Genomic DNA, 25,696 nt, shown 5'->3' on the forward strand with positions numbered 1-25,696 from the left:
ATGATCTGATTTGATTCACATTTATTTCCTGGAGGGGTGTGCACATAGAAAGAACAATTCTGGGAAGCCCTGTAATGGAGTGCAGCCTTAAACTCTCTAGTGAGACACAACAAATGCCTTTCCAATCTTTAGCTATGGTATCACTTTCTCTTGCAGCTTTAGTACAATTGGTAGGGCTTCTTTGCCTGGGCAAATGCATATACTTAACACAATGAGAAAGGCTAAAGTGAAATGAAAATTTTGGGGTACTTTCTAAAACAGTCAACTCAAACAAGGAACAATCCAGAAAAAATATAAAATAAAATATAAAGCAATAAAACCACTTTGAAGTATTCTGCTGTATTTTTTCCCTTAGCATTTGAAATAAAATATTTGTTAGGTAGGACTGGTTTTAAACTAAAAAACCCCTCTTCAAATTCACTGGAAAATTTAAACTTTGCTTACTACTGGACAGCTTGTGTTTGTGTTTTTAGGATGTTCTTCCTAAAGGCTGGGATGTCAGAAGACAAGAGTTTCCAGTAAAATACATCAGCTTGCCTGTATGAATCAAGACATTTGCTGTATGCAAAAGCACAAAATCACAGAATCATTGCTGCAGATTTTCTTGAGACTGTTACACCTGCTTTATGTTGCTAAGCAATAAATTGGAATTCTTCGAATTTGCAAAAATTACCATTCCAATGGATTAATTTCAGAGACAACAGCACAGGAATCGCAGAACTGATTGCTCTAATGATAACCTAATGACATCCAAGGAGGCTGCTCCCTATTGCCTCTTCTTGTTACAGGAGAGCCTACAGAGCTCCTGAATACTGCAGAACAGAGTAAAACCATCAGCACAATAATTAAAACCTTCTCAGCTTTGAGGAGTGGTATCTTTGCTGCTGCTGTCAAACTTCCAACCTGGTACAACCCCGCTAAGAGAAGATGCATGCATCAGTGAAAAGTAAAAGGAAAAAGCACAAATCCAGCATTAACAAGCAAGAGAAAATGAAGGTAATCGGATTTCTGGGTGTAGTAGAGCAAAGGGGAGCTGCAGATCATGGGACAATAGGCTGAAAGTAGTGAAAGAAAAAGAAATCCTCAGGTGAGAGTTGAGCTGGTCTAAGTCAGCGTAGCCCCAGGGAAGTTACGCTCACTTAGGCCCGGTAGGAATCTGGCTCAGCAACCTGAAAAAAGAAAGGGAAAAACTGATAAACAAGAAAAGACTGGGATTGAGCAGAAATATAGATATATTTGTATTTCCCTTCCTCTGGGGAGAAGGAAGAAATTTCTTGTTGATGGAGCTGAAAGGGTGGGAGAACAGACAGCTAAGCAAGAAAACAGAAAGCTGGAAACACAAAGCATAGGAAGCAAAAAGAAATAAACACTGAAACCAAGAAATGGCAGCATTGCTAGGTGGGAAAGAAAGAATCTTAAAGACATCCAGAATGAGGTGGCAGAGAGAAAAATTATGTGCTTTTAGGAATTTGACTTCCTATTGAGGTTACTGCTTCTTGCATATGCCCATCAGAAACAGTTTAATATCGGTCTTGGTTCATTGTTACCTATTTGTTTTTATTCCTCTTACACTGCTAAATACCATTAAGTGTAGATCAAGATTCCTGGAATATACACCTCTGGATCACTGCTACCATTTTTCCACTAGACAGACAGATTTTTCAAGGTAATGATAATCTCTTCATCTCCTCATCATCACTGCAAGGTGAAAAAGTTCTTTAGTCAATGGGCATTCTTGTAGTAGATATGGAGGGGGAGAGTGTATGAAAAGAAAGAATAGCCAGAATCCAATAAAGACCCTTTAACATTTAAAATATAAGTGTCATCAGCTGAAGCTGAACATTATTTCTGTTAATTATTTCCCATCCATACTAGTGTTATTAAATAAGCACTGTTTACAAGCCTCTACAAGCCTGCACAATATGCATAAACAGAGCCCTACAGCAAAAATGCATTTATGTACTATTTGCAGTAATTACCTAAACATATGAGCCCAACTTATAATACCCATTTCTATGTGAAGCAAACATCAGATCCCAGACTGAAGATATTTTTTAACTGGGTTTGAAACCCAGTGACTGGAACACTTGTCTAGAAAGGGCAGCCTTATCTCTGTAATTCATGCACTTAAATCAATACCCATGGCACCCAGTGTATTTCTAATTATTTCTTTTTAAAAGACCTGTGCCTGCATGGGCAGGCTTTACAACATTTCTGAGTTCTTTAAATGGTTTGCAGCTGACTTGTTGGGCCAGTCTTCCATCCATGCAAACTTTTCCAATACCAGATGTACATATGGCCAGTATTAGATTTGTGTGTTTGCCCTCCTTTATTAAACAGGACATTTCCTAGATTAACCAGCAATAGAGCAAGGTTACAAGCAGTGGAGCTAGCCTGAAAAATACAAAGGTTTTTAAAATTTTGTTGGTTTTTTTTTTACATTGAAACCCTGCGAATCCAACACTCATTTGGAATAGGAAAGCTGCCTTTGTCCAACCAAAACAAGACAGCATCCTGTGATGCAGCTGACTGTGCAGAAGACTAATGATCCTTTTTGCTCTTGTTTTGAACACAAATGTTACTCTGACTGAACACGTTTTCCTTATGAAAACACAATTATTGGCACAGGGCTGTGAAAAGTTCCAGTTTTGAGGTTGTATTTCTCATACTCTGTAGCTCTCATAGCAATCTAGTAATGAAAACTAGGATTTTAAAGCTAAGTAATTGCTCTGGGGAGTGTGGAAACTGGAGATAATATACAAGTGATGACAGCAAATGTAACTGAACCTCATTAATAACCTCGTTAACAAAAAGAACAAGTCCCAGTTGCAAAATCCTGATCATACACTATAATACATAAACATTGAAGCACAGCAGCTCCTCATGCTGCATACATCTATATGCTATGTTTATATAGATGTATGCAGACAAAAAATACACCCATGTACACACACATTCTAACACTACACAGAGACACAAATAGGCTGAAGTTTATAAGCAAGGAGTAGGTGCAAATGAGCATCCACAGAGAAGGACACTGTGCTATGCTGGACAAACCCTGTGTTGGCACTGAAACGTACTCACCATTTGCAGGAGATCAGAAGAAACCATCTGCATGCAACACATTGCTGTTGCCAAAGCACAGACAATGGTGGAGATGATATTGAGAGCGCACACACTGAACAACAGGTCCTGCAAGAGACAGCAGCAGAATATCATCTCTTATCTCAGAGACACAAAGCACAGGAGATGCTTGAGGAATTTGATAACAAACACTCTCAGCTGCTATCCATGAATAAGGTCCCAAATAACTGGGTAGAACTAATTTGGCTTGTAATCTTTTTCAGGTAGCAATCCACAAAGGCAGCAATTACAGAAACAAACATCTTCCCTTTCCCAGTTCTCACAACACATTTGCTATTAGATACTTCCTCAGAAATATTGATATTCAAAATTCCTTGTTCCCCAAAAAGACAAATCACTCTTTCACAGTCCACTCCAAGCTGCAGCTATCACAAGGAAAGATACTCTAAAAGACATCTCTGATTAAAAACTACATGCAGAAATATTATTGCTTTGAGTAGTTGAAATCTACAACTTAGGGTTGTGTGTTAAAAAAATTCTAGTATGAAATAGAGACTTATCCTGTGGTCAGAAACTCAATGCATCTGAAATATTTTTATACATGAGAGAAAAGCAGTGATTACACACCCAGATATTTCACCTTCTACTGATGAATTGAGTGCCTATGGTCATATTGTTGGCTTTTTTTTTAAAGAACAAGAAGTTTAAAATAGAACACAGAATATTGGTTTAACAAGTAGAATAAAAGAAAATACACATTTGAATTAAAGTGGAACATTTTTATAGCAATGGTGTCACTAAAAATAAAGCATTTATCTCTCTTCCAATCATCGGATTTGTATTTACTTGCTCCACAGCCAGTGAAAAGACCAGAAAAGAATTTAGTGTGCTGGCAACATTTCAAAACTACTACAATCCTTGTACAGAAACTGCATGGCTGCTGGGGCTATTGTGTGGCCCAGTTCTCTGAATAGCCAGTAAAAGCATTTGAGAAAAAGCAGCACAGAGAACAGAACAAAATTGCTACAACACAGTGAGTAAAAAACACTCACTGTGTGAAGAACATTCCATAGGGTCTAAGTTTAAAAGAGTATTTCATTCACTGCCAATGCATGAAATAACTTCTCTGCTAAAAATTGCTTTGTTTTCCCCAACAGTTCTGAAACAAATGATAGAAAGGTGCAGATTTACTCCTGCCACTGTAATTGTTTGCTCCTCAAGTGACCTTCATTTGAAGATGGAAATGCCAGCCATGGGAACCAGGCAGACAATAAATGGGCCAACAAGTTTTAGTCATTTAATAACTTCCACTGAGCCAGATTTGCTCTTGCTGATCTGGTCAGTAGTTTTCTGTCTTCTTGGCCAGCCCTTCAGCCAGAGGAATAATGAATCATCAGCATTAACAGGAAAATACTGGAGGGGCCAATCACTAAGTCGCTGACAGAAGGTGATGCAGAGGACTCACTTGAAGTCATACAGACTCACTTAGAGCATTCAAATAGAGGTAAACAGACAAAGTGATCCCTGGAGACCCAATTAGTTAACAGTGCCAAAAAAAAGGAAATTGAGATCCTTCATGTTCTGCTTTCCATATGCAAACCTAGGTAAAGAACACTGAGGCAGAGACAAGATCTAGGGTAGAAAATAGGACAATTTCCTAGCAGGAAGAAACATCATCCATTTCCTACTACAGCCATTCAAATACAAAAAACTTAGCCAATCTGAGTGCTTAACTTAATACCATTTATGCTAAATAATAAAATCAAAGTTCTAAATTAGGATGCAAAGTGTCTCCAAGACCTTCATACACCTTTACATGTCCCAGGACAGACTTAACTGTGCCTCTAAGTCTCATGGCAGATGTTTTTCTCATCTGTTCTTAAGGACCCCACAGCTTCATCACTATTATTCACTATTCCAGTGTTTATTTTTACCATCAGTGTCCTGGTTATGTCCATCCCACAGATGAAACCCATGGCTTCTTTTCTTCTATAGCTCTTGAGAACAGGCTGTTACACAGCAGACTTTTATACCTTTGAACTCTATTATCACTCTTGAAGCCTTTTTCACCTTTACTGCATGACATATTAACACCATTTTCTCCAATTCTCAACTGAAATCAACTTTCCAGGCCTCTGATCCTTTGCATTAATCTAATTTGTTTCACTTCACCTGGGTCCACATCTTTCCTTAAATGCAGGATCCTAAACCAGATACAACTGAAGGCCTTGCAAACACCAGCTCTGGTGTGAGGATTATTTCTTGTGCCTTGCAGGCTGCACTCATCCTTACCCACCCTGAGATGTTTCCTGGCACGCTGGGACAGCTGTGCTCCGTTTGTTACTCAGCATTTTGCTTTTGATGTAGGGCAGCGATTGCTGCCCACAGGAGCAGCAGCCTCTTTCCACACACTCCTGTCCAGCTAAGCACACAATTTCTCTTCCTGCTACAACCTCTTTGAAGGTGAAGGTACAACTAGAAAACCCCAAATGCAGGGATGCAGAGTTTTTATGTATTTCATAAAGATCAATAGGGAGCAGACATCTAAAACATTGTAAGTCTAAAATTTTAACAGAGACAGTAATAACTGAGCAGTAATTGTGGAGGCCTCACCACCACTAGATATTTCTTAAAGCAAGACTGCTTCTTTATTTGTTTTGGCTTTTTTATCCTAAAGTCTGTTTCAACTCAAACAGGAATCAAGCCACAACCCACCCTCCTCTGCTCCCCACTCCCCCACCCTCCCCAAACATTAATCAGCCTCAGGCAATTTACCATTTTCAGGAAATTCACTCCCTGTGCCCTGTAGAAAAAATAATTAGGTAATCCATGACACTCATTTATTCAGCTATAGATAAAAAGTGAGCAGGAACTAAAGTCCTCCATGGTCAAGCACAGTGCCAGAAGGACAGGGTAGGTGCTGACAGACAGCAGCTGGAACAAACAATGACAATTAAAGTGTCCTTTAGGAAATGTCTGTGAAAAAGCAGTAACCACAACAGGGCCAATCCAACTCCCCACAGCCCCAGCCAGCTACATTTATAGGTGTCTAAAGGAGCAGGAAATCTGTACTAAATACAAAATCAGGGAGCTTTAGTAACAGATCTTTAGCTGACTTCTACCAGAACACTAATCAGAACACACAACACATGAATCTCTAATGGCATGAAGTACAATTCTCTGCTCCTCAGAAATGGCTGAACCAATTTTCTCTTAGATGCTGTCTTTGTCTTTTCAAGACAAAACTCTGATTCTTCAGCATGTTTATATGACAATTAATGCTCTGATAAGTATAATCCTAGGGAGGATTATTCTTCAACAGGTTACTTATACAATTTTCTTCATACACCTTAGCTCACTAGCTGCAGAGGACACGAATCCCTCTAGAGTGGAATCAGCTGTCAGAATTGCCTGGAACCATGCCTAGACCAGCCCAGAGAGACAGCCACAGGAGTCAGGCAGCACTGTGAGCTGTTTCTCTGTGGCCACTTATTTTCCCAAGTAGGTCCCTCACTAAATCTTAAAAGCAAAACTAAAATTTAATTCTGACAGTGAAAAAAAGCAAGATTTCATGGTTGCAGTATTCCATTTATACTACAACTTGAACAATTACCAAATTAATGGTGCCAGCACCTGCATAACTTTTTATCATGCTTTCCCTCCATAACAACAGACACCTTTGACTTGTGCTGTGTTCCCAAAGGATACCTGTGCATTCCCACATGATACCTGTGCATTCTCAAATCTTCTTCACACTATCATTTCCCATATGTCTAACTTAGGGACAGAACAGCTATTTATTTCTTTTTTCTAATTCAAGCTCTTTTCACTGTTATTCTTTTGACACTGTTTTTGTGCTACTGCACCTCAGTTCTTCCATTACTAGCATAATTAAAACAATACATAAATGTATAAAAATGCATGTTCTGTAAATGTGTAGTCCAAAATCCTACAGAACAGATTAAAATAGGATATGCATTACAAAACCTGAGTATTATTTAAAATCTGAATGTTTAATTGCAATATTTTAATATTCTGTATTCAAAAAATGTAATTTTAAGATATAATTAATTGAGAATATCATATAAAAAACCTCATACTGCAATATGCTCGAAAAGCAATTTGTTCTAAAAACTGATTTTCTTTGTTTTCCCTCAAACTGCTGGGTGATAAAGCAGTCAGATGGTATCAAACTGGAATAAGTAAAAAATTGGTGATTGCCACATCGATAACTCAACTGTAGAAACAATCATTTAACAAAGCAATTTAGAACAGCTGTTAGCACATGCAATTACCTGACAGAAGCAAAGAGATGAGATAGAATCTAAAATGAAAAATGACAACGGCACAAATCCCATCAGCCAGTGATGGGTGCACTGGCAGAGCTGGGCCCTTATAACCAATGAACACTCATTGCATGTGTGTTCACCCTGCTGAAATTTTGTCCTTCAGAACATCATTTGTGCCTCCTATCACAGCAAATACAAAGCAGAACTGGAATAGCAGCACTTCACTCTAATGGTGGGCCATACCCATAGAGTTCCTTCAGCATAGACACCAATTTATAACTGCTGTTGTCTCCAATATCAGTTATCTTTCAAAACCATCAAGTAAGCCAGGCTAAAACCAGAATGTCTGCACATCTTCAAAACTCAACTCAAATGCAGGCTTTGGTAAATATTTAGTCACTCTCTTGCTTCTTCCTATCACAGCAATAACTGCACTGCAAATGAAGTTACACGCATGAACATCAAAGCAGAGAATTTGTCACTCAGTACAGACCACACCACACAGATGAAGCACGATTACCTCAAAATATTCACTCTGCCAACTACTACATAGAAAATTAATCAGCTGTGCTGCTTACACAGCATTGAGAAACTGTATTTAAACCTGTTTTGCTCTAGAAAGACACAAAGTACATCCATTTCATTTTATGAGTTCCAGTCTGCTCAACAGTATTGAACTGACCAGCTCTCTTTACAACACACTCACATTTTGCTGGCTGAATAGAATATTTTCCTGTGGAAATAAAAGATTTGTAGTCTTTGAGGTTCTCTCCACTTTTGAGACTTTAGCCAATACACGATGAAAGCAGCAAGATCAGCTTGCTGATGTGTGAAAGGAGCACTCTGTGAGCAGCAGCCCTGAGCACAGGGATCTCAGCATCCCCAGTCATCAATGGCTCAAAGCAGCTCCACGGCTGCAACACTGTGGAGATGATTTCCTTTCTCCTTGATTGACTTCAATTACAGTGCTTCATTTCTTATACTACTGTATCCTGAAAAGAGATAATGAGCAGCAAAGCTTTTTCACCCATGAAATTAGTGTCAATGTACTTCTTTTATTCAAGAATTCAAGGACAACAATCCTTTCAACTCAAAATATAACTTTAGTTGTTCTCACTGGATACATCTAGAAAAACACTGGTAAAAATATCTGCTCTAATACAAGGAAGGCTCAAGAATTAATTCTGAGTCAACTGGGTCTCAACCACACATTGCATTGTAAATGGAGAGATGATCAACACTTCATAAAATAGATTTAAGGTTTGAAAGTAGAGTATAATTCACTATTTTATTATATTTTTAAGAAGCAGTGCACAGTGCACTGCTACTTAAAAATAAACTGGAAAAGGTCTTCTCTGCTTGCACTCAAGTTTGCATACCTTCCAACTCTGGTGTCTGCATAGAATTTGGTACTGGGGATATGATAGAGACTCCTGAAAGACTAAGGTTTCACAACATATAACTGGACAAGGATGGAATAAACAGACTGCAGTCATTCAAAGAGGCACCTTTTCAGCCATGAGAGAAGTTTACAACCATATCCACTCATTGTCCAAGCTAGGAACAGAAAGAAGTATGAGGAAGGAAAAGTAGCTCAGCTACTCAGACTACAAAGCCCACCCTGATCCACCCTATTTTTGATGGTCTTGGTGTGGTAAACACACACTGAATGTAGAGAATATTTTCAGCTGCCTGTAAAGGAATGTGAAACAAATCCAGCATTTAAAAATCTGATCTGGAATTACTTATTCTGGGCTGAGCTTTATCCAATTTTAAGTAGCTTAGGAAGCCTTTCAGGTAAGTCATTCAATAAAATTAATAATATTGCATTTGGTCTTACAGTAAACCTGAGGAAAGATTGTTCTCATAACTCTAAAGAACATGCTAGGAGCCATCCTCCTCTGTTTTGCAAGTGGAAGCATCTCTGAATGAAAAAAATTAAATATACGAGTAGACTTGGTCATCAGGAAACTCAGAAACAATAAGTTCGGATTCAAAGGAGAGGAAAGGAAAGAAAGTATTCACACAGAAGACTTCAAGAGCCCTGAGCTATATAAATCTTTAATAGAGATGCCTAACTAATGAATGGAACCAGAAACCTGAAACTTTATATTACTTTATAGTTCATAAAACCCTACTATTTATATTGTACTTAAACTTTAGCAGCTCCAAACCAACTATTTATGCTGAAGACAGAGGAGGGAATCAGCTTCTCTCTTTGTCTGGTAGTCACATAAGCATTCTACAGATGCACCTTAAGTAGGAGGTGATTACATAAATAGCAAATCATGGCTGCAGGTATTCTGGACTGTGTAAGCTGTTAAAAGTAATTAACAATACTCAACTGTATCCTTACTAAACCAAAATAGAATAACATGCTCCTCTTGCATGTCAGTATCAGACAGCAATAATATGTTACAAAATAATTCAAACTTCTAAATACCTAACTTCATCCTCTCAAAATGTTGCAGGTATATCTTCAGTAAGTTAAGAATACTCTGAGTTTAGAAAGAAGACAAAATTTTCATAGATGAAAGATATCAGAAAAATTTAGCCTTTTTACTTTAATTAACACGACAAGAAAAAGTCAGTTCCTTAAAATTTCATCACCTTCCTGTGGGAAAACAGATTAAGTTGATGTTATTGAAACTGCATCCTAAATCCATCCCATCTGGGGCCTTCATCTCATTTTTGGATGCCTGATTCTTAATAAACCTTTTAAATTCTTTTAACTAATTTTGTAAATAGGTAGGATTTGCTTGTGCCTTCATTTGGCTTTAATTAAACAAAGTAACTTCCTAATAAAGGATAAAGCTGTTCTAGAAGGGTGGTTACTGTAAAAAAAAAAAAATCAAGATACTAGGAACTGACATCCTTTAGAAGCACAGATTATTGACCCTGAGTATCCAGAGGAAAGCAAAGAACCTTATTTTCAGGGGCAGTTTAGGAGCTACTACTGCAGGAAACTGTAAAAAAACCCCACATCTCCTAGTGAAATACAGAAACCAGGAATTGTCTCCACTGTAAACCAGGGGAGATGGATCCCACTTGGGTGTCTGCAGATCTTAATGGCAGTCCATCACATCATGCAGCTGTGCTATTTTTACTGAGGTGTGCAGACAAGACTACAAGTGTGGTATCTTATATTTATATTTCTAACCCTACAATTCAACACCCTTGAGTGGGCTGAGACCCCAGTACAACAGTGAAATAGCACAGTATTTTTGTCCATTTTGCTGGAACATATAATTTTGTGCTGAAACCCCACTATTCAACTGATTTCAGAAGTCAGCCCTCATAGATCAGTCAGCATTTGCAATCAATACTTGTATCTATGAATGTGCCTATATGGGACCATACATGCTGCAGGGGTAGCTCCTCTGTCCCCATTAAAAGGTTTGAGTAGTTTATTCAGGGCTTGAAATGGAGAAAGAAGGAGGATTGATTTACAAAAAAGCACATAGAGATGGTTCATTGCAGAAACAACAACAACAAATTTAGAGATTTTTCAAAGCAATTATAACCCCCCACTCAATATGAGGCAAGGCTCAGTTCTCATACACAGGAGCCACTGCTGGTTTTCCTTGTCCTGTGTGACTGCCTGGGAACAGGATCAGACAGGGGAGATGTACTGGACTGTTCTGTTCACATGGAGCTCCACAGCTGCTGCCACCAAAACCCCACGGGTGACTTAGTGGAAACACCAGATTTTTACCCCACCTGCAATAAAGAGGAGCATGAAACCTACATAATGTTATACATGAAATGTATAATCTTAACTCTGGTTCTCTACATTTTCTCTCCCTCTGGCTCCTCAAACAATGAATACAATTGAGATTTTGGTACTTAAACATCTGTTTCTTTAAAACCACATTGTAGTTGTTAACTGTAATTAAAGAGGGTGAGCCTTATCACTGTCAGCTGTTACTTACTGTTCTTAAATTTACAGCCAGGAATCAGAGCTAAGCCAAATAGAAAGCAAATGTAGAATTAAACCTGAAAAAGATGTAAAAACTTTCTGAAAAAGTTACTTTCCTAACTACCCTTTCTTAGATGAAAAGTTCTGAACATAATTAAAATTGCCCTCAGACTATACTCATAGGAACTCCTGTGCTTAAACTCATTTTCTTGTAATGTAAGTTGATATGTCAATTCCTCTTATAAATGATTGAGTTATATCTTAGAAGAAATTCAATTTTGTGCTTGTATTATGACTGCTGTATTGGTTAGAATCCTTGTCTTGATTTTCAGCATATGTCACTTCTGCTCACTTCACATGCTGACAAGGTCCTCCAAAGATAAACAGTTGTTTTCCCTCTCATTAAAGTTTACCTTCCTGACATATTTACAGGAAGCAAACATATGCTCTCTCAATCTTTATTTTCATGGGATTAGCAAGTCAGCTTTTCCTGAATGACAGGTTCATGTTTCTGCATCTGTCATACTTTGAGGAATGTCCTTCTCAGAAGTTACCTTCTTGTAATACATTGCACTGTTATTGTTATGTTTTCACCAGCAATGTCAAGTTGTGCTTCTTTTCCACTTACTGAACTACCCAGTAGGTTTTTGCTCTGTTATGTTTATCATCCTCATAAAAACCTGAGGCAGAGTCTTACTTAATTTTGGGGCCATATAAAAATATTTTAACTTCTACCTCATCCACTTTATTTGGTGGTAGCTTTTTTAAAATTTATTTGCTTTTTCTTAACAAGGCTGAAGAACATTTAGGTATTTATTACATACCTTGTATAGGATTTCTATCCGTTCTGAATTTTCAATTATATCTTCAAATATCAGTAAAACTTTTATAGCTTTCTCAGGACCCACCTGAGAAAATCTACTTCCCTAAGATCCTTCTCACAATGAATTTCTCTACTTTACTCCATCATTTTCTATCAGTTTTATTAAAATACATACTTTGAAATTGAGAGTCACAGATACAGAGTTCTGCTGATCATGCAATTAAACCTAGAATTAATCAATATCTGCCTTTCAGCCTAGGGTTCCTTTTTCTGAGCAGTTCTTTAATTGATTCCTTATTATTTTTCAAAACAACATAGCATCAATGCTTTCCCATTTGGTGATAATGAAGTGAAGCAATGATGGCAGCAATCACACTGAGCTCTAACTCACTCATACAATATTCTTAGTATTTGCTCTCAGTTTTTCATTTGGGTAGCTGTAATACAAAATGCTACAAGACTTAAACTTCTTACAGTGTTGCAGGGCAGTTTATTAGCAAGTTTCCAGCATCACCCAGAAAGAACACTCACTCTTTTCCCCCAAAGTGATGTGGCTGCCTTCTCATCAGGAAATATCTCATTATTCTGCAACACTTTGTGTTTCTTTGCAATCACCATAACATCATAAAACACCACCTCAGAACAGCAAAGTGAAAGATAATTCTTCTAGCATAAATCACAGCCAGCTTGAACTTCTGTTTCTTGAGTAATCCTTAACAAAGCAGTTACCCACACAAATGCTGATATTGTGATGGAGAGGTGTTTTGCACGTTAGGGTGGATGAAGACACAGGACAGCAGCTGCTGCTCCCTTCATCACACACTTTGTCTTGCTGAGTTAAAACTGCAGTAATCAGTTAATTCTCTCCTAACACACCTTGAGGGTCAGCCTCACTGCATTGCACTCCTGCAGAGGGTTCAGTTTCAGTGTTTCTCCCAGGTTACTGCAGCCTGATGTCTGGTGCTGCATTTCACAGCAAACACAGACACCATCACTGTCGAATTTAATCTGTGGAGAAAAGAAAAGGTCAGAAAAAATATAAATCAACAGAATTTGTATAAAAGTATAAATCAACAGAAACACACTTCCCAAAAATGGTATTTACAGTTACAGCAATGCCTACTAAATGCAAAATTAAAATCTCTGTGCAGAACCTTTGGAGCAGAATGTTTTTCAATGGCTAATATAAGCTATAAAAACAGGGAAAATACAGAAAGAGGATTCAATGCCAAAAGTGTTGCCTTTTATGCCTCTTTTTGAAAAAAAATTGCTTTGCAGGGGCCGGTGAAACCAGAGTAACTCAACTGAATAAACATAAAATCATACCCAATGTGGGAAAACCAAAAATAACAGAAAGAGGTCAGAAAATATGTGAAGGAATCATGATCACAAATCAGTCCTTTATTCCCCTAAGTAAAGATGGAAGCACAGTGGCTGGGTGGTGAGATCTGAACCACCCTGTTACTCACTCTTTTGCATTAAAAAAAACCCCTCAAAATTTCCAGACACAAATCCATTAAAAAAATTGGATGTTGCCAATTTCCTGAACAAAAGCAGGTACCAGCATTCCTTGTGGAATTACCTTGCCCAGCCTTATACATAGAATCATTTCAACAGAATATTTACTTACTTCTTAGACCTCAAAGAATGTTTAAATTGTTCATATGATCTTAAAAGTTATATGTTTAAATATATGTATTTTTAGTGCTACCCCTATCAGGCTTTTGCAGCACTCTCTCCTCACATGCTGGTGGACCAGGACAGCAGATGGAAGAGCAAAACTAAGAGTCAATTAGAAGAACATAATAAGCTTCTCCAGATGAGGTACAGATGACTGAATGCTTGCTCACTGTGATGAAAGCATGCTCAGGGCAGGAGCTATCTCAGGGGACTTCAGCTCCTGAGACTCCAGATTGCCCTCTAGCCAGCACAATTTGTAAAATGCTTTAGAAAAAATTGGGTGTGTAAATTACACCATTTCCCATATTCTCCAAGGCAACACTGGAAATAATTGTCTGTGGCAACTCACAGAAACTGGTCATACCCTGTGCCAGAGACACTGCAAGGAAATAAAAAAAAAACATAGTTTGCTCCCCTCTATGATAGTTGTGGGTTTAATTTCTCATTAGCATACAATTGAACTACAAAGCAGCTTGAACAATTTCAGAATAGTGCTTTTTCAATTCCTGTAATCTTTTAATACATTTTTTTAAAAGGTGAAATATCTGAGCAAAACCAAACTAAGTGGTTTATGATCAGCTGACCTCAGCTCTTCAAGCTGATGTAAAATCAAAGCACTGGCTGTCACTGGGGAGGTCTTGCTCCCAAAACTCTCTGGAAATGGGTCAGGGGTTGAGAAATGCTGCTGAGGAATTTTGGGACTCACACTTTGAATTTAGAGCTGTGTCAAAGCCAGGGGCCAGAAGGCTACACCTGGCAAATCAATACCAGCTTCAGCTGCTAAAAAGTTTCTGTAATGAGGAAAATGGACTTCAGGCAAAGCTTTCTACTGCAAGATCATCTATTCTGATTCCTGCTGCCCCTGTTCAATAAAGGACAGCACTGACTCATGCCATGTATCTGGCATTGCTAATGTGAAATCCAGATCCCAGGGCCACCTGGATCACATGCAATGATCAGGTGTCACGAAGATAAGGCTCAAAAGGCTGGGTCAAAAATCCACATTTATGAGTGACTCTCAATTCATTCCAAAAGTTATTCCATAACTTTGTACTGCCCAGTAGCTCTTATTTTAACTTAATGTTTAAAATTAGTTAAAAGCTAATTTTTTACATGGCAGTTCTTGCAAAACACACATTTTGAAGAATCACAGCATATTCAAAACCAGCCAAGATTGACTACCAGATTGGAAGCATATTATTTTTGGAGAATTTTTATCAACTTGCCTTGTTGTGCACCTTTCCCCTCCTTGTTTGTGACGTGGCCTTTGCTGAGCTGTGTTCCTGCAATGGGGAGCAGGACAAAGGCTGTAGGTGCCACTGCATGGGTGAACTGCATTGGTCCCTGCTTTTCTGCAGCTGAAAGCTCTGCTGAGCCCCTGCTCCAGAATGCCCTTCCCTGCCCTGCTGCAGACTCACACTTGTGCAACAGGACCAAGACTTCATGCAGCTATTCTGTGACTTAAACACTGCCAAAATTAACTTTTTTTTTCAGGAGGAGAAGTGGATTATTGTTAGCCCAAATCACATCTCAAAGGCCATTTGCTGTGTGATGCCACAACAGAGACAGGAGCAGTGACAGTAAATCTGCATTGCTCCAGGGAGAAGGGGTTGGGATGGCTCCTTCCAGCTGCTGGGCTGGTGTTTGCCAGCCCCAGACACAACTACACCAGCAGTGCCTCCAAAACTGTCTGTGTTTCAGTCTCTTTTTGGCTGGCAGAGCTCAAGAATAAAGCATCACTCACTTCATCCCCTGCACATTCCCCACCATCCTGTGCATATTTGTGTCCCGCTTCGTGATTCTTACTCATGCTAGTCAGTACTCACAGCAGACTTTGTGTGCTTTCATATTTATGACAGTTGCACAGTACACCCTCATCCAAACCATATTTAAGAATTCAAACATCAGCCAGAGCTGCCTATATGCATAAATTGTCTTGCAAGTTCATTTTGTTTTGTCAAAAAGCAGTACTGTTACTTCAAAAGCCACAAAACCCATTAAAACCTGACTTTCACACAGCCCAGAATCAAAAAAGGAAAGGACCTTCCAGATTTATTACAAATATATGCATACATTCTCACAGGTTTTATGGTTTTTTTTTTTAATCTGTATCAATCAAATTCTGTCAATGCTGCTGGAAAGAAGCCTGACTGCTTGTTTGGCTGCTAAGGGCACACACACTCTCCCCTAACAGGGCAAATTAGGAGTTAGTTAACACTGTCACTTTGCATTCTACCACCTCCTTAATACAAACAGAAGTCTTCCAGTAAAAGTAAGAATAGATTTTACTTCTTCTAAATTAACCTTCAAAAGTTTTTTAGGGAAGGAAAAATTTCAATATGCAGTATGAGAGCTCCAAAGTTGGTAACAGGGCAGTGAAGTACAAGGAAGCTCCCCTGGTGTACTCAGGGGAAAGAACTTCAGTCAATTCTAGTACCTTATGCAGAGGGAAAGATGGGAGGATCCAGTAAGGATAAAGTTGCATTGTAGGGAAATATCAAGATGAAAAACTGACAAATTACTAAGAACAAAACAGAGTATATTCTTTTTCCTGGAATTTTAAAAATTGGTTTTTGATATGCACAGACCTGAGCTTAGCTCCAGTGCAAAATGGAATACAAATAAACCTCAGTTCTGGACTTGGGCTCTGCCATTCAGCTCTGTGAACCTGCACCTGTTTCACTTTTCCTTGCTTTGTCTATTCCAGCTAAAGATAATTCAGGGGAAAGAAGGGTCTTCCTTTCTGTGTTACTGTAACCACTGGCCAATTGCAGCTGTACAACCAAAAAAAAAAAAAAAGTAACCTTTCAATAGAGAGTAAGTAACCTTTCACTAAGTAACCTTTACTATCACTACTTTTCTGAATAATAATCACCTCTAAATTTGATTAAAACTACAGCATTTATTTTTAAATGCATAAGTGACTTACAAGACAGGTAAACTCAATAAAAACAAATATAGATGAAGAAATAAAACATATTCTGTCTTGTGTAATAATAGAACATAAATTAAAATATATTAATATATTTAATAATATATTATATATATATATAAATATATTAATTGCTCTACCCATATTTTCCAAGAACAGTTTTTAGAGAACTATTATTTGTAAAAGAAATTCCTATACAGAAATTTTTCTCCTGTACACATTAATGAACAGCTTGGGTGTGTAACTTCTCTGTACACATCTGACTCTCACTGATTTAAAGAAATATCTTGAGATTTTGGCCGCAGGATCTGCAACTAATTATGGAAAAAAAAAAATCAAACTCCAATTAATTTTTCATAACAAGGCGTTAAAGCTACTGCCCCTTTTTCCCCTCAGTGTTGTATGTTGCTAAGCTGCAGGATAAAGGGCACAAATACCAACTTCACAAATTACACATTCAAAATGCTAACATATGGCAAGCACATTTCTCATATTCACACAGAAATACATATTATGGAATCTACAATAAATCCCCAGTGTTTAAAGCAAAGTAAGACCACTGAGTCTTGTTCTTTTCCTTCAAATAACAACACTACATGTGAAGCACTGCTGAATTTAAACTCCATAATACAGTAGGTACTATTATCATTTTAAAGCCAGGCACTCACCATGAATGAGTTTGACAGAAAGACCAGAACTAAAACAGAATTTATTTTGAATTTGACTTTTTTAGTATACTGTGCTTGGAATTTACTGGTTTAGTTATATGGGATGTTAACTACATTTCAAACCATGTGTCTGCAAAGGCTGGATTTTGACTCCTAGAGCTGCATCCTCAGAGAGTACATTTGTATCCCAGGAGGCAAGTAAAGGATTTAGACTTGATAATGTACACCAGTCACAGAGTGCAGGATTACACAGATCTACAGCACTAAAGAGAGTCATCTAAGGAATTAAAATTAAATATACACTTGGAACAAGCTGTTAAGAAACTGGGATTTTTCCTTTTTGAGTGAAAAATGGTAATACAGTAATTAAATATGCTCAGCATAATACATCACCACCTTCTGAGTCAAATCCTGTGCTTAATCATAAAGCAGTGCTGTTCACTCCAGTGTATCCCTCCCTGAGGGTGGCCTATGAGAACAGAACTCTAGAATTCCATATATACGAGCCCTGCAACATGGCAATGCAATATATTCATGTGTAAGTCCCCAGCCTGACTGAAATGGGATTTTGAGCAAGGAAAACCTAAAGAGCGAAGTCTGGGTAAAGAAACTTTTGCCTTTTTTTTTTAACAGTTATAATATGATAAACAGCTACAATTAAATGAATTTGCCCTTATAGAGTACAACACACTGTGGCAAAGCTACTTAGCATTTCATCATGCTCTGAAAATCAAAACTACAGTCTGAGCACTTTTTACTTAAACTCAACATTTCAGGCATGAGTTGACTTATGCAGACATATTCACAAGCTGAAGCCACAAAACATGCTGGAATTCAATGTGTATATAGTTTTTTTTTCCTGAGATAAAACCACAAATGCTTTAAGTAAATTGTACCTTATAATTTAGAGCATGCCACATCATGACAATTTGTATTGTTCTGTATTTTATTTAACACAAGAAACTTTCATTTACTTTGGAAATGAAAAAGAAAAACAACTCAGGTTGGCAAACAAAATATTAGCATACACATACCAAAACACTTCTGTTGTGAAATCCACTGCCTGGACAAGTACTGGATGGAAGGAATCCTGATCCTGCTGACACCAAATGGTAACCACCACACTGCTCTGATGTGGCCTGAATTCCACCTATTCTGCTGAAGCATCACTTCAACCTTGACAGTAAGAAGTCAAGCCTTATGATATTAAAAGTTACTTTTTGAGGTGGCTAAATCCATTAGCACTTTATCTCAATCTTTTCCCAAAATGTTTTTTTAGGTTGTAACACATATCGATTGCTCTCCTAAATACCTATTGTATTGGAAATTAAAGGAGTGTGTCACGGACATATTTTCTGAAAAATCCCTTGGCCAGGATTTTTCTGCTGAGAAGCCTCAGAGGAAAAGAAAAAAAATAATTATCTGCTGCTGTGGGATGCAACAGGTGCATCTTTGATTGGTCCATGTTGGATGTTTCTAATTAATGGCCAATCACAGTCAGCTGGCTCGGACTCTCTGAGAGTCACGACTTTTGTCATCATTCCATTCTTTTCTATTCCTTGCTAGCCTTCTGATAAAATCCTTTCTTCTATTCTTTTAGTATAGTTTTAACATATTATCTTCTTTTAATACAGTATATATAATAAAATAATAAATCAGCCTTCTGAAATGGAGTCAAGATGCTCATCTCTTCCCTCATCCTGGGACCCCTGTGAACGCCAGCACAAGAGTGTGTGTAAAACCCTAACAGATGAAGAGCAGAGTCCTTGCCCTTGGCAGGAAAGGCGTTTTCCATCACTCACCAGCTGACATCCTTCCAGGGACTTCACCAGCTGAGCATTCTGACAGGAGAGAATGGACCCGGCCAGGTTCAGCATCACACACACTGCAGAGAGCAGCATGAAAAAGGTTATCTGGAAAAAAACCCAAGCACCCTGTTATTACTCACTTCAAGAGGCAAACAAGGAAAAAATATAATTTAGATGTTCAAGAACTGCCAGCCTGTCACACAATTACATGGATGACAACATTTCATGTATTTTAAAGAGAGTAGGGTACTTAATCTGACAGCATCCTTGGTCTTGCACTGTAAGTGAAAGCTAAATCAGAACTAGACATGGCTATTATATGTTTTCCTTCAGCCATTTCAAAATAATCCATTTATCTCCCACTTCCATCACACACTCTGAAAATTTAATGGTTTTATTACCAAGAATTACTAAAAAGTAAGATTTGAAAAATGTTTTATTATAAACAGATGTGGTCTTGAAACAATTTAAATCCTTTTGATGGGGATATGGGTATCTTAAACAGGAAAAGTATCTGTGAATATCACATATCATGAGCACCTACAAGCTGGGGAAAAGAGAGTGAATAAAATTCTGGATATACATAAATACTTGGTTTTTAAATAACAATTAAAATTTAAGCAGCATCCTCCATATCAACTACTCATGATGTTAATTACTCCTTTTTTCTCATCTCAAAATATGTCAAAACAAGCATTAACCCGATTCCATCAGTTTAATTACCATTTTATTGCTTTAAATGTACAAAAACATGGTGCAGTCAGGGCAGACAAATCTCAACATATAGGGAACAGCATAAGCAGTAAGAGTAACAATGTGTGCCTGATGTGTGGCCACCTTAAATATTCAGTGTTGACACTGCCATAACTCAACAGGAGCGTGAGTGTATTACATGAAATCAGTAAGAAATTCTGTTGCATCTCTTTTCCATATGTGTGCTCACAGTTTACAGCCCTTGACTGTTCTCACAAGATGTTATCTTTTGTCAGTGCATGTGCTAGGAATATTTTTGACAACCTTAAATCATAAATAGCTGTTTATTTTTTTCTAGTGCTTTGGGATAAAACCCCTAACCTCCACAGTATTAACCAAAGCACAGAAGCTGGGTTACAAACTTCAGTTGCCAGCTTCAGATTCTTCCAAGCATCACAGCTGACAACAAGGCTGTAACATACACCAGGTTTATCTATTTTTTGCAGCACTTCCTCCATATCAGCATTCATTAATGAAGAAACGTCTATTGGTGTTTCCAAGGTAACCTCTTCCTCTTGTCACTGGCAAAGACAAGAGGGACATGAAACAGGCTCTTAGAATCCCTGTTCATCTCTGTGGTCTGTGCCTCACATTCTGTTCAGGAGTTGCATTTCAAAGTGGCAGCCACCACATGATATCAAATACTGGAGTTCTCTGCCACAGTTGTCTTCCCAATTTTACTATTTTATTCCTCACTTCTTTAATGTCCCAGGCAAGGAACTACCTAATCTGGACATGGAGCTAAAGGGGGAAATTCAAATCCTCTGCAAGTCTTTTGAAACTACCTTGCCTCTTGCAGAGCACAAAGATCCTAATAAAAGGAATTGAAGAATTTCCAATCTCTTTCCTTATGCTTCTTAGCTAAATACCAAAAAAAGCCTTCTACTGATGGAGTGGGACACACCTGGTACTCTGTTATCACAACTTCAGAGGTAAAGTGTAAACTTTACACCCTGCTGGAACCCACGACAGGGAAAAGGAGGCACAAAAGTATCAATTACCATATTTACAGACAATAAAAAACATGTTCAGTGTGCTTCATTTTTAACACCAATCTTTTCTAACACTGGCACAGGTGCAGCAGTAAAAATAAACACAAAAATAAACACCTTTGAAAGAATGACTGTTGTGGATTTTGATGGAGACCCAACACTATGCTATGAAACACTGTAGATGAAGTTTGATCTACATTATTTATAAAGTCAGGTATGGCTAATTTCCACACTAAAATTTTCCTCAGAAAGAGAGCTACCAAACAATATATTTGCTCTGAGAGCTCAGTGTGACATGCTGGAAGGAGCAGTATGAAACTATAAGGAAAGAGTATAAGACACAGTCAACCCAATGGCAAAAACTTACACTGAAGTAAATAGAGAAAGGCCAGATATTGAAGGGCTATGACATCTTAATGCTGATTTAAAACTACAACATTATGTTCTGCACCTTTCTAGTTACAACATATAAACAAGACAAAATATTCCTAGAAATCAGCAAGGAGCATTAATGCTACAAAGCTCCAAAAGTCACCAAGAACTAATACATGAACTAAAAGCAAAGCCCATGGATTTATTATGACATGGTGGTATCAGAAGAAATGTTAATAGGACTTCCTATGTAAATGTTACCACAGTCCTAAACAAATTCTACAAAACTAAACTGGATGCAATGACTTAAAATTATATAAAAACTCACTAAGTGAGATGTCATTCTGCACATGGACCCACACAAGGCTCCCCTTTTACTCCATTTCTGGGAACTACTTTAAGTATAAATATGCAGAGCATATCAAGAGTGAGTCTGCATTTGCAGTCCCAACAGACCACACCTCACACATCCACACAGAAGGAAAATATCAGCACCCTCGATGCCTTGCAAGGGAGAGCCCAGAAAAAGTGCCCTTCCACACTGAAAGAAAAAAACCCCAAAACTTAAGGACTAACAGGTTAAATTATCTTTACTATAAAGGAAGTTGGTTTTAGTTCTCTGTTGAGTATAATTTGACCTATAAGAAAATTATTAGTATCCTCAGATTATTTGTGAACATTTTTTCCTTTATGTTTCTTAAATGTAGATACAACCATTCACCTGCCTTCAGAATGTCCTAAAGTAAAGAATCTTAATTTTATGAATACCACAAAAAAAAGGGATTTACAGAAGCTGATATATTCTCTGCCTTCTGTTCTTTTTCATCACTTTCAGTTTTGCTTCTTGATATTTCTCTTTTCTTCACAACTGGCCTCAAGTAATTTATTCTCTTTTGTTTTTACCAGAAGCTTTAGTCTTCCTTTCATCTTCTTTCCCAAAGGCACTGTTTACCTGAAAACCCCAAAATTTTAATCCTTGATTTAGCTGGCTCAAAGCACCTTCTTGCCCTTACTGTGTCTTTCACAATTTGTTCTTGAATTGATAGGAGGTAAAAAGGGGAAAAACAAATGAACCAACTTTAGCACACACTGCAGTTTGTGACCTGCAACATAAGACAATTTAGATTTTCTGTCCATATACAGCTTTCTACCAAAAAATGCAGTGAGAGCAGCTCTGAGGAGGAGGACTTGGGGGTGTTGATGGATGAGAAGCACAGCATGACCTGACAATGTGAATCTGCAGCCCAGAAAGCCAACCCTGCCCTGGGCTGCATCTGAGCAGCGTGGCCAGGAGCTGAGGGAGGATGCCCATCCCTGGCAGTGCTCAGGGCCAGGCTGGATGGATCTCTGAGCAGTCTGGTCTAGGGGAAAAGCCCCTATGGCAGGGGCTGGAACAAAGTGACCTCTCCCCCCAGCACAACCCAACCCATTCTATGACTCTATGACGTTCACAAATTTATATTAAACCCTGTTTTGCCAATGCTTTTGATGGGGACTCTTTAAGTGACCCAAACCACCCACTCACTACTGCATATATACACACCAAGAGCACAGTAAAAAGGAGCAGCACAGATTACATTTTGAAGAAATACTTTCTACTACAAGCAGGAAGAAGTTTCTACATGCAAAATAATTAAAGTCCTCCAAAAGAGATGTAAATATTGTATCGCATGAAACCATCTTTCTAAAAGCAACGTCTTATTTCATTCCTCAGACTTTCATTTTGGAGATACATATGAAATAGGATTGCTTCTTCATTGCTGGCATTTCAATCACTGCCTCCCCTGGTGGTTTGCAGGTTTGATAGTCAAGACATGAACACTGGGACAGAACATTACCCTCTGTGCTGATGAAGCATATTACTCAACTCTCCTGTGCAGGGTACTTTGAATAAAACCAGGCACTGCCATGATAGGCTGCCTCCTGTAAATCTGCCAATCCTCTGCACCTCTAATACTGTGTCTGCATCTATATCTCCTGTGAATTCCTGTCCTGCAGCTCCTGAAAGGTCAGACAATCTCCTTGAACTTTGGGTTGGCACTGAAATCACTTGCAGAAAGCAGTTATTTTTGAGACGCAGTAGTTTGGTATGAGGTACTACAGGTTTCTTTCCAATGACATTAAATATGTGTGATATATTCAATGAGATTTAAAATACATTCCTTTTAACACATACATTTGTTATCTGTGAAACAGCAAGAATAGCCAGAGGTAAACATGCTTGTCTCTATAAACCACTGTATAAGTAGATTAAAAACTTGCCCCAAGGTATTTTGCTCACAGAACTTTGTCTTACATGAACTGCAGGCAGTAACATTTATTGATATTTGTGCTACAGAATTTATAGTTTCCCTGACAGAGGTGCAGAAGGTTAAACACCAGAAGCAAACCTGAAAATTTATCACCACCAAGAGCTATGAAGCAGTGAGATCAGTAACTGTGCCAGGACTAAGTTAATGCAAGATTATCTGGGGTACAGCCAGAAGCAACCTGTTGGATCTGCCAGATGCTCAATGCTCACTGTATATTATAGGTTTAAAGAGATAAAACATATAATTTTTAAATGAGCCCATTTTAAAATCTTACTAAACAGAAATGGCACTCAAACCAACACTCTTGACTCATGGTTTGCAAGTGTACAAGAAACAACAAAATTTATCTTCCCATTATTTGCTTCATAATAGATTTCTTTTTCATGATTTCTCAATGCTTGCCAAGAAGAGACAGGATGAAAAGTGTTGGCATTTCAGATCTGTTTAATTCAGTATTGCCTGGTTTTTGCCTAAATTAAAACAAAGCTTTGAACAAAAATATTTTCTCTAAGTCTAAACCAACATTCTATATTAAATAGGCAGAAATATTCCCTGTAGTGTGGCACGGCATCAGGCTAAAGATGTTAATTTTTTTTTATGTTAGGAACCATAAATTACATCCTGTTTTATTCTAAATTGTATTAGCCTGTTCAATTCCTGTCATTATTCAATTAAATTACATATTCTCCACATTAAATTCCTTTTGACTCCAGTGAAGCTATTTAACTTTGTAAAGGAAAGCTGAAATCTCAGTATAAATATTAAAATCCATGCAACTATTTCTAATTTCAAAGCTAAATAGTTCAGATGAAAACTTCTGAACTTGAACTTAGTGTATGGGATTTTACTGACCCTCTTATGGCCCTATTAACTTGCTTTCATTCAGATAGATCTTGGAATTTAATTAATTTATTATTTTTTGCTTGGTTGTATCTTCATTTCTATATTTTTATTAAAATACCCTGTGGAAAATTCTAACTTCAAATATGATTTTATTTAAGATTATAAATAATGCTACTGGTTTTGATTTACAAGAAAAAATGATGCCTCTCTGTGACTGTGTTTTGTTTACTGCCAGAGCAGCAATCAGCTTCCAGCAAGAGTCAGCACACTGTACCTTTGGAGAATTATGAGAATTTTGGTAAAAACCCCATGGGCAACAGAGAAGGGCACTGGGTGTTTGCAGCAGAATTTGCATCACACAAAATAACACCTATTTAAAGACTAGAAGGAGTAGTTTGGTTTCCTACTGTTTCACTGTGCAGCAAACAACAACATCATCAATAAGTGAGGGGTTTGGTAGCTGCTGCCAAGGCTTTTCAAGAACCCTGGAATCCAAAATGCAACCTTGGCTCTGTGTGTAGGAGCAGACTGACAGACAAATGCAAAGATGCATTTATATCAAACAAGTCTCCTAATATATCATAATAAGGGATATTTAATACCTCCAAGAAATTCCCTGTCAGTAGAAGCAATGGGCATACAGATAATTTCCTCAGGTGGGATCAGATTAAAAGACTAAGACCACAAGAAGTGCAGCACTGTCACATTGTACACACAGCAATAGGTGTTTGTTGATTCTGTAATGCTCTGCTACAGCTCCAGCAATTACACTATTCATTTATTGTAGGTTTTTTTAGGAAACTCTAAGAGGGGGCCTGATTTAGTAATAAAGACCTTGTGTTCTCATCTCAGGAACATTAACCAGAATTTTGTCAAAAGTAGATATTTCAGCATCTACTAATTTTCTGCTCTTTCTATTCCAATTAACTCTACACCTTTCTGAATCACAGAATATTCTGAGTTGGAAGGGACCCAAAGGACCATCAAGTGGCCTGCAGACTACTGCCATATAGAAGAGAAACAAGAGGAGCTATACTCTTTTTTGTTTTTTTCCAGATAAAATTCAAGTTATCTCTTGAAGTATTCAAATAACATGACACACTTCTAACAGTAATTGTAACAAAAATAGTTTGCAGGTAATTAGTTTCATAGCAGAGAACAAGTTTAGGTTTTGTCTAATAATCTATTAGAAGGACAATGGGGAGTTGCCAGCTAATATGC

The 25,696-nt window shown here is 37.8% G+C and overlaps 1 protein-coding gene across 5 annotated transcripts in view; it reads right to left on the reverse strand.

The window, feature by feature from the left end:
• The window catches only part of ENTREP2 (endosomal transmembrane epsin interactor 2), a 91,152-nt gene that overhangs the window by 21,119 nt on the left and 44,337 nt on the right, over positions 1-25,696 (reverse strand). For 4 of the 5 annotated variants that reach the window (XM_036389569.2, XM_036389572.2, XM_036389571.2 and 1 more), the window contains exons 3-5: positions 19,198-19,308; positions 12,992-13,123; positions 3,085-3,192 (exon numbers count right to left, since the gene is read on the reverse strand). In XM_036389569.2, the coding sequence (XP_036245462.1) occupies positions 3,085-3,192; positions 12,992-13,123; positions 19,198-19,308 (351 nt within the window). The remainder of the gene's footprint in view (positions 1-3,084; positions 3,193-12,991; positions 13,124-19,197; positions 19,309-25,696) is intronic. The other variant, XM_036389574.2, reaches the window with a different exon arrangement.

The sequence above is a fragment of the Molothrus ater genome, chromosome 13 (assembly GCF_012460135.2).
Source record: "Molothrus ater isolate BHLD 08-10-18 breed brown headed cowbird chromosome 13, BPBGC_Mater_1.1, whole genome shotgun sequence".
NCBI lineage: Eukaryota > Metazoa > Chordata > Aves > Passeriformes > Icteridae > Molothrus > Molothrus ater.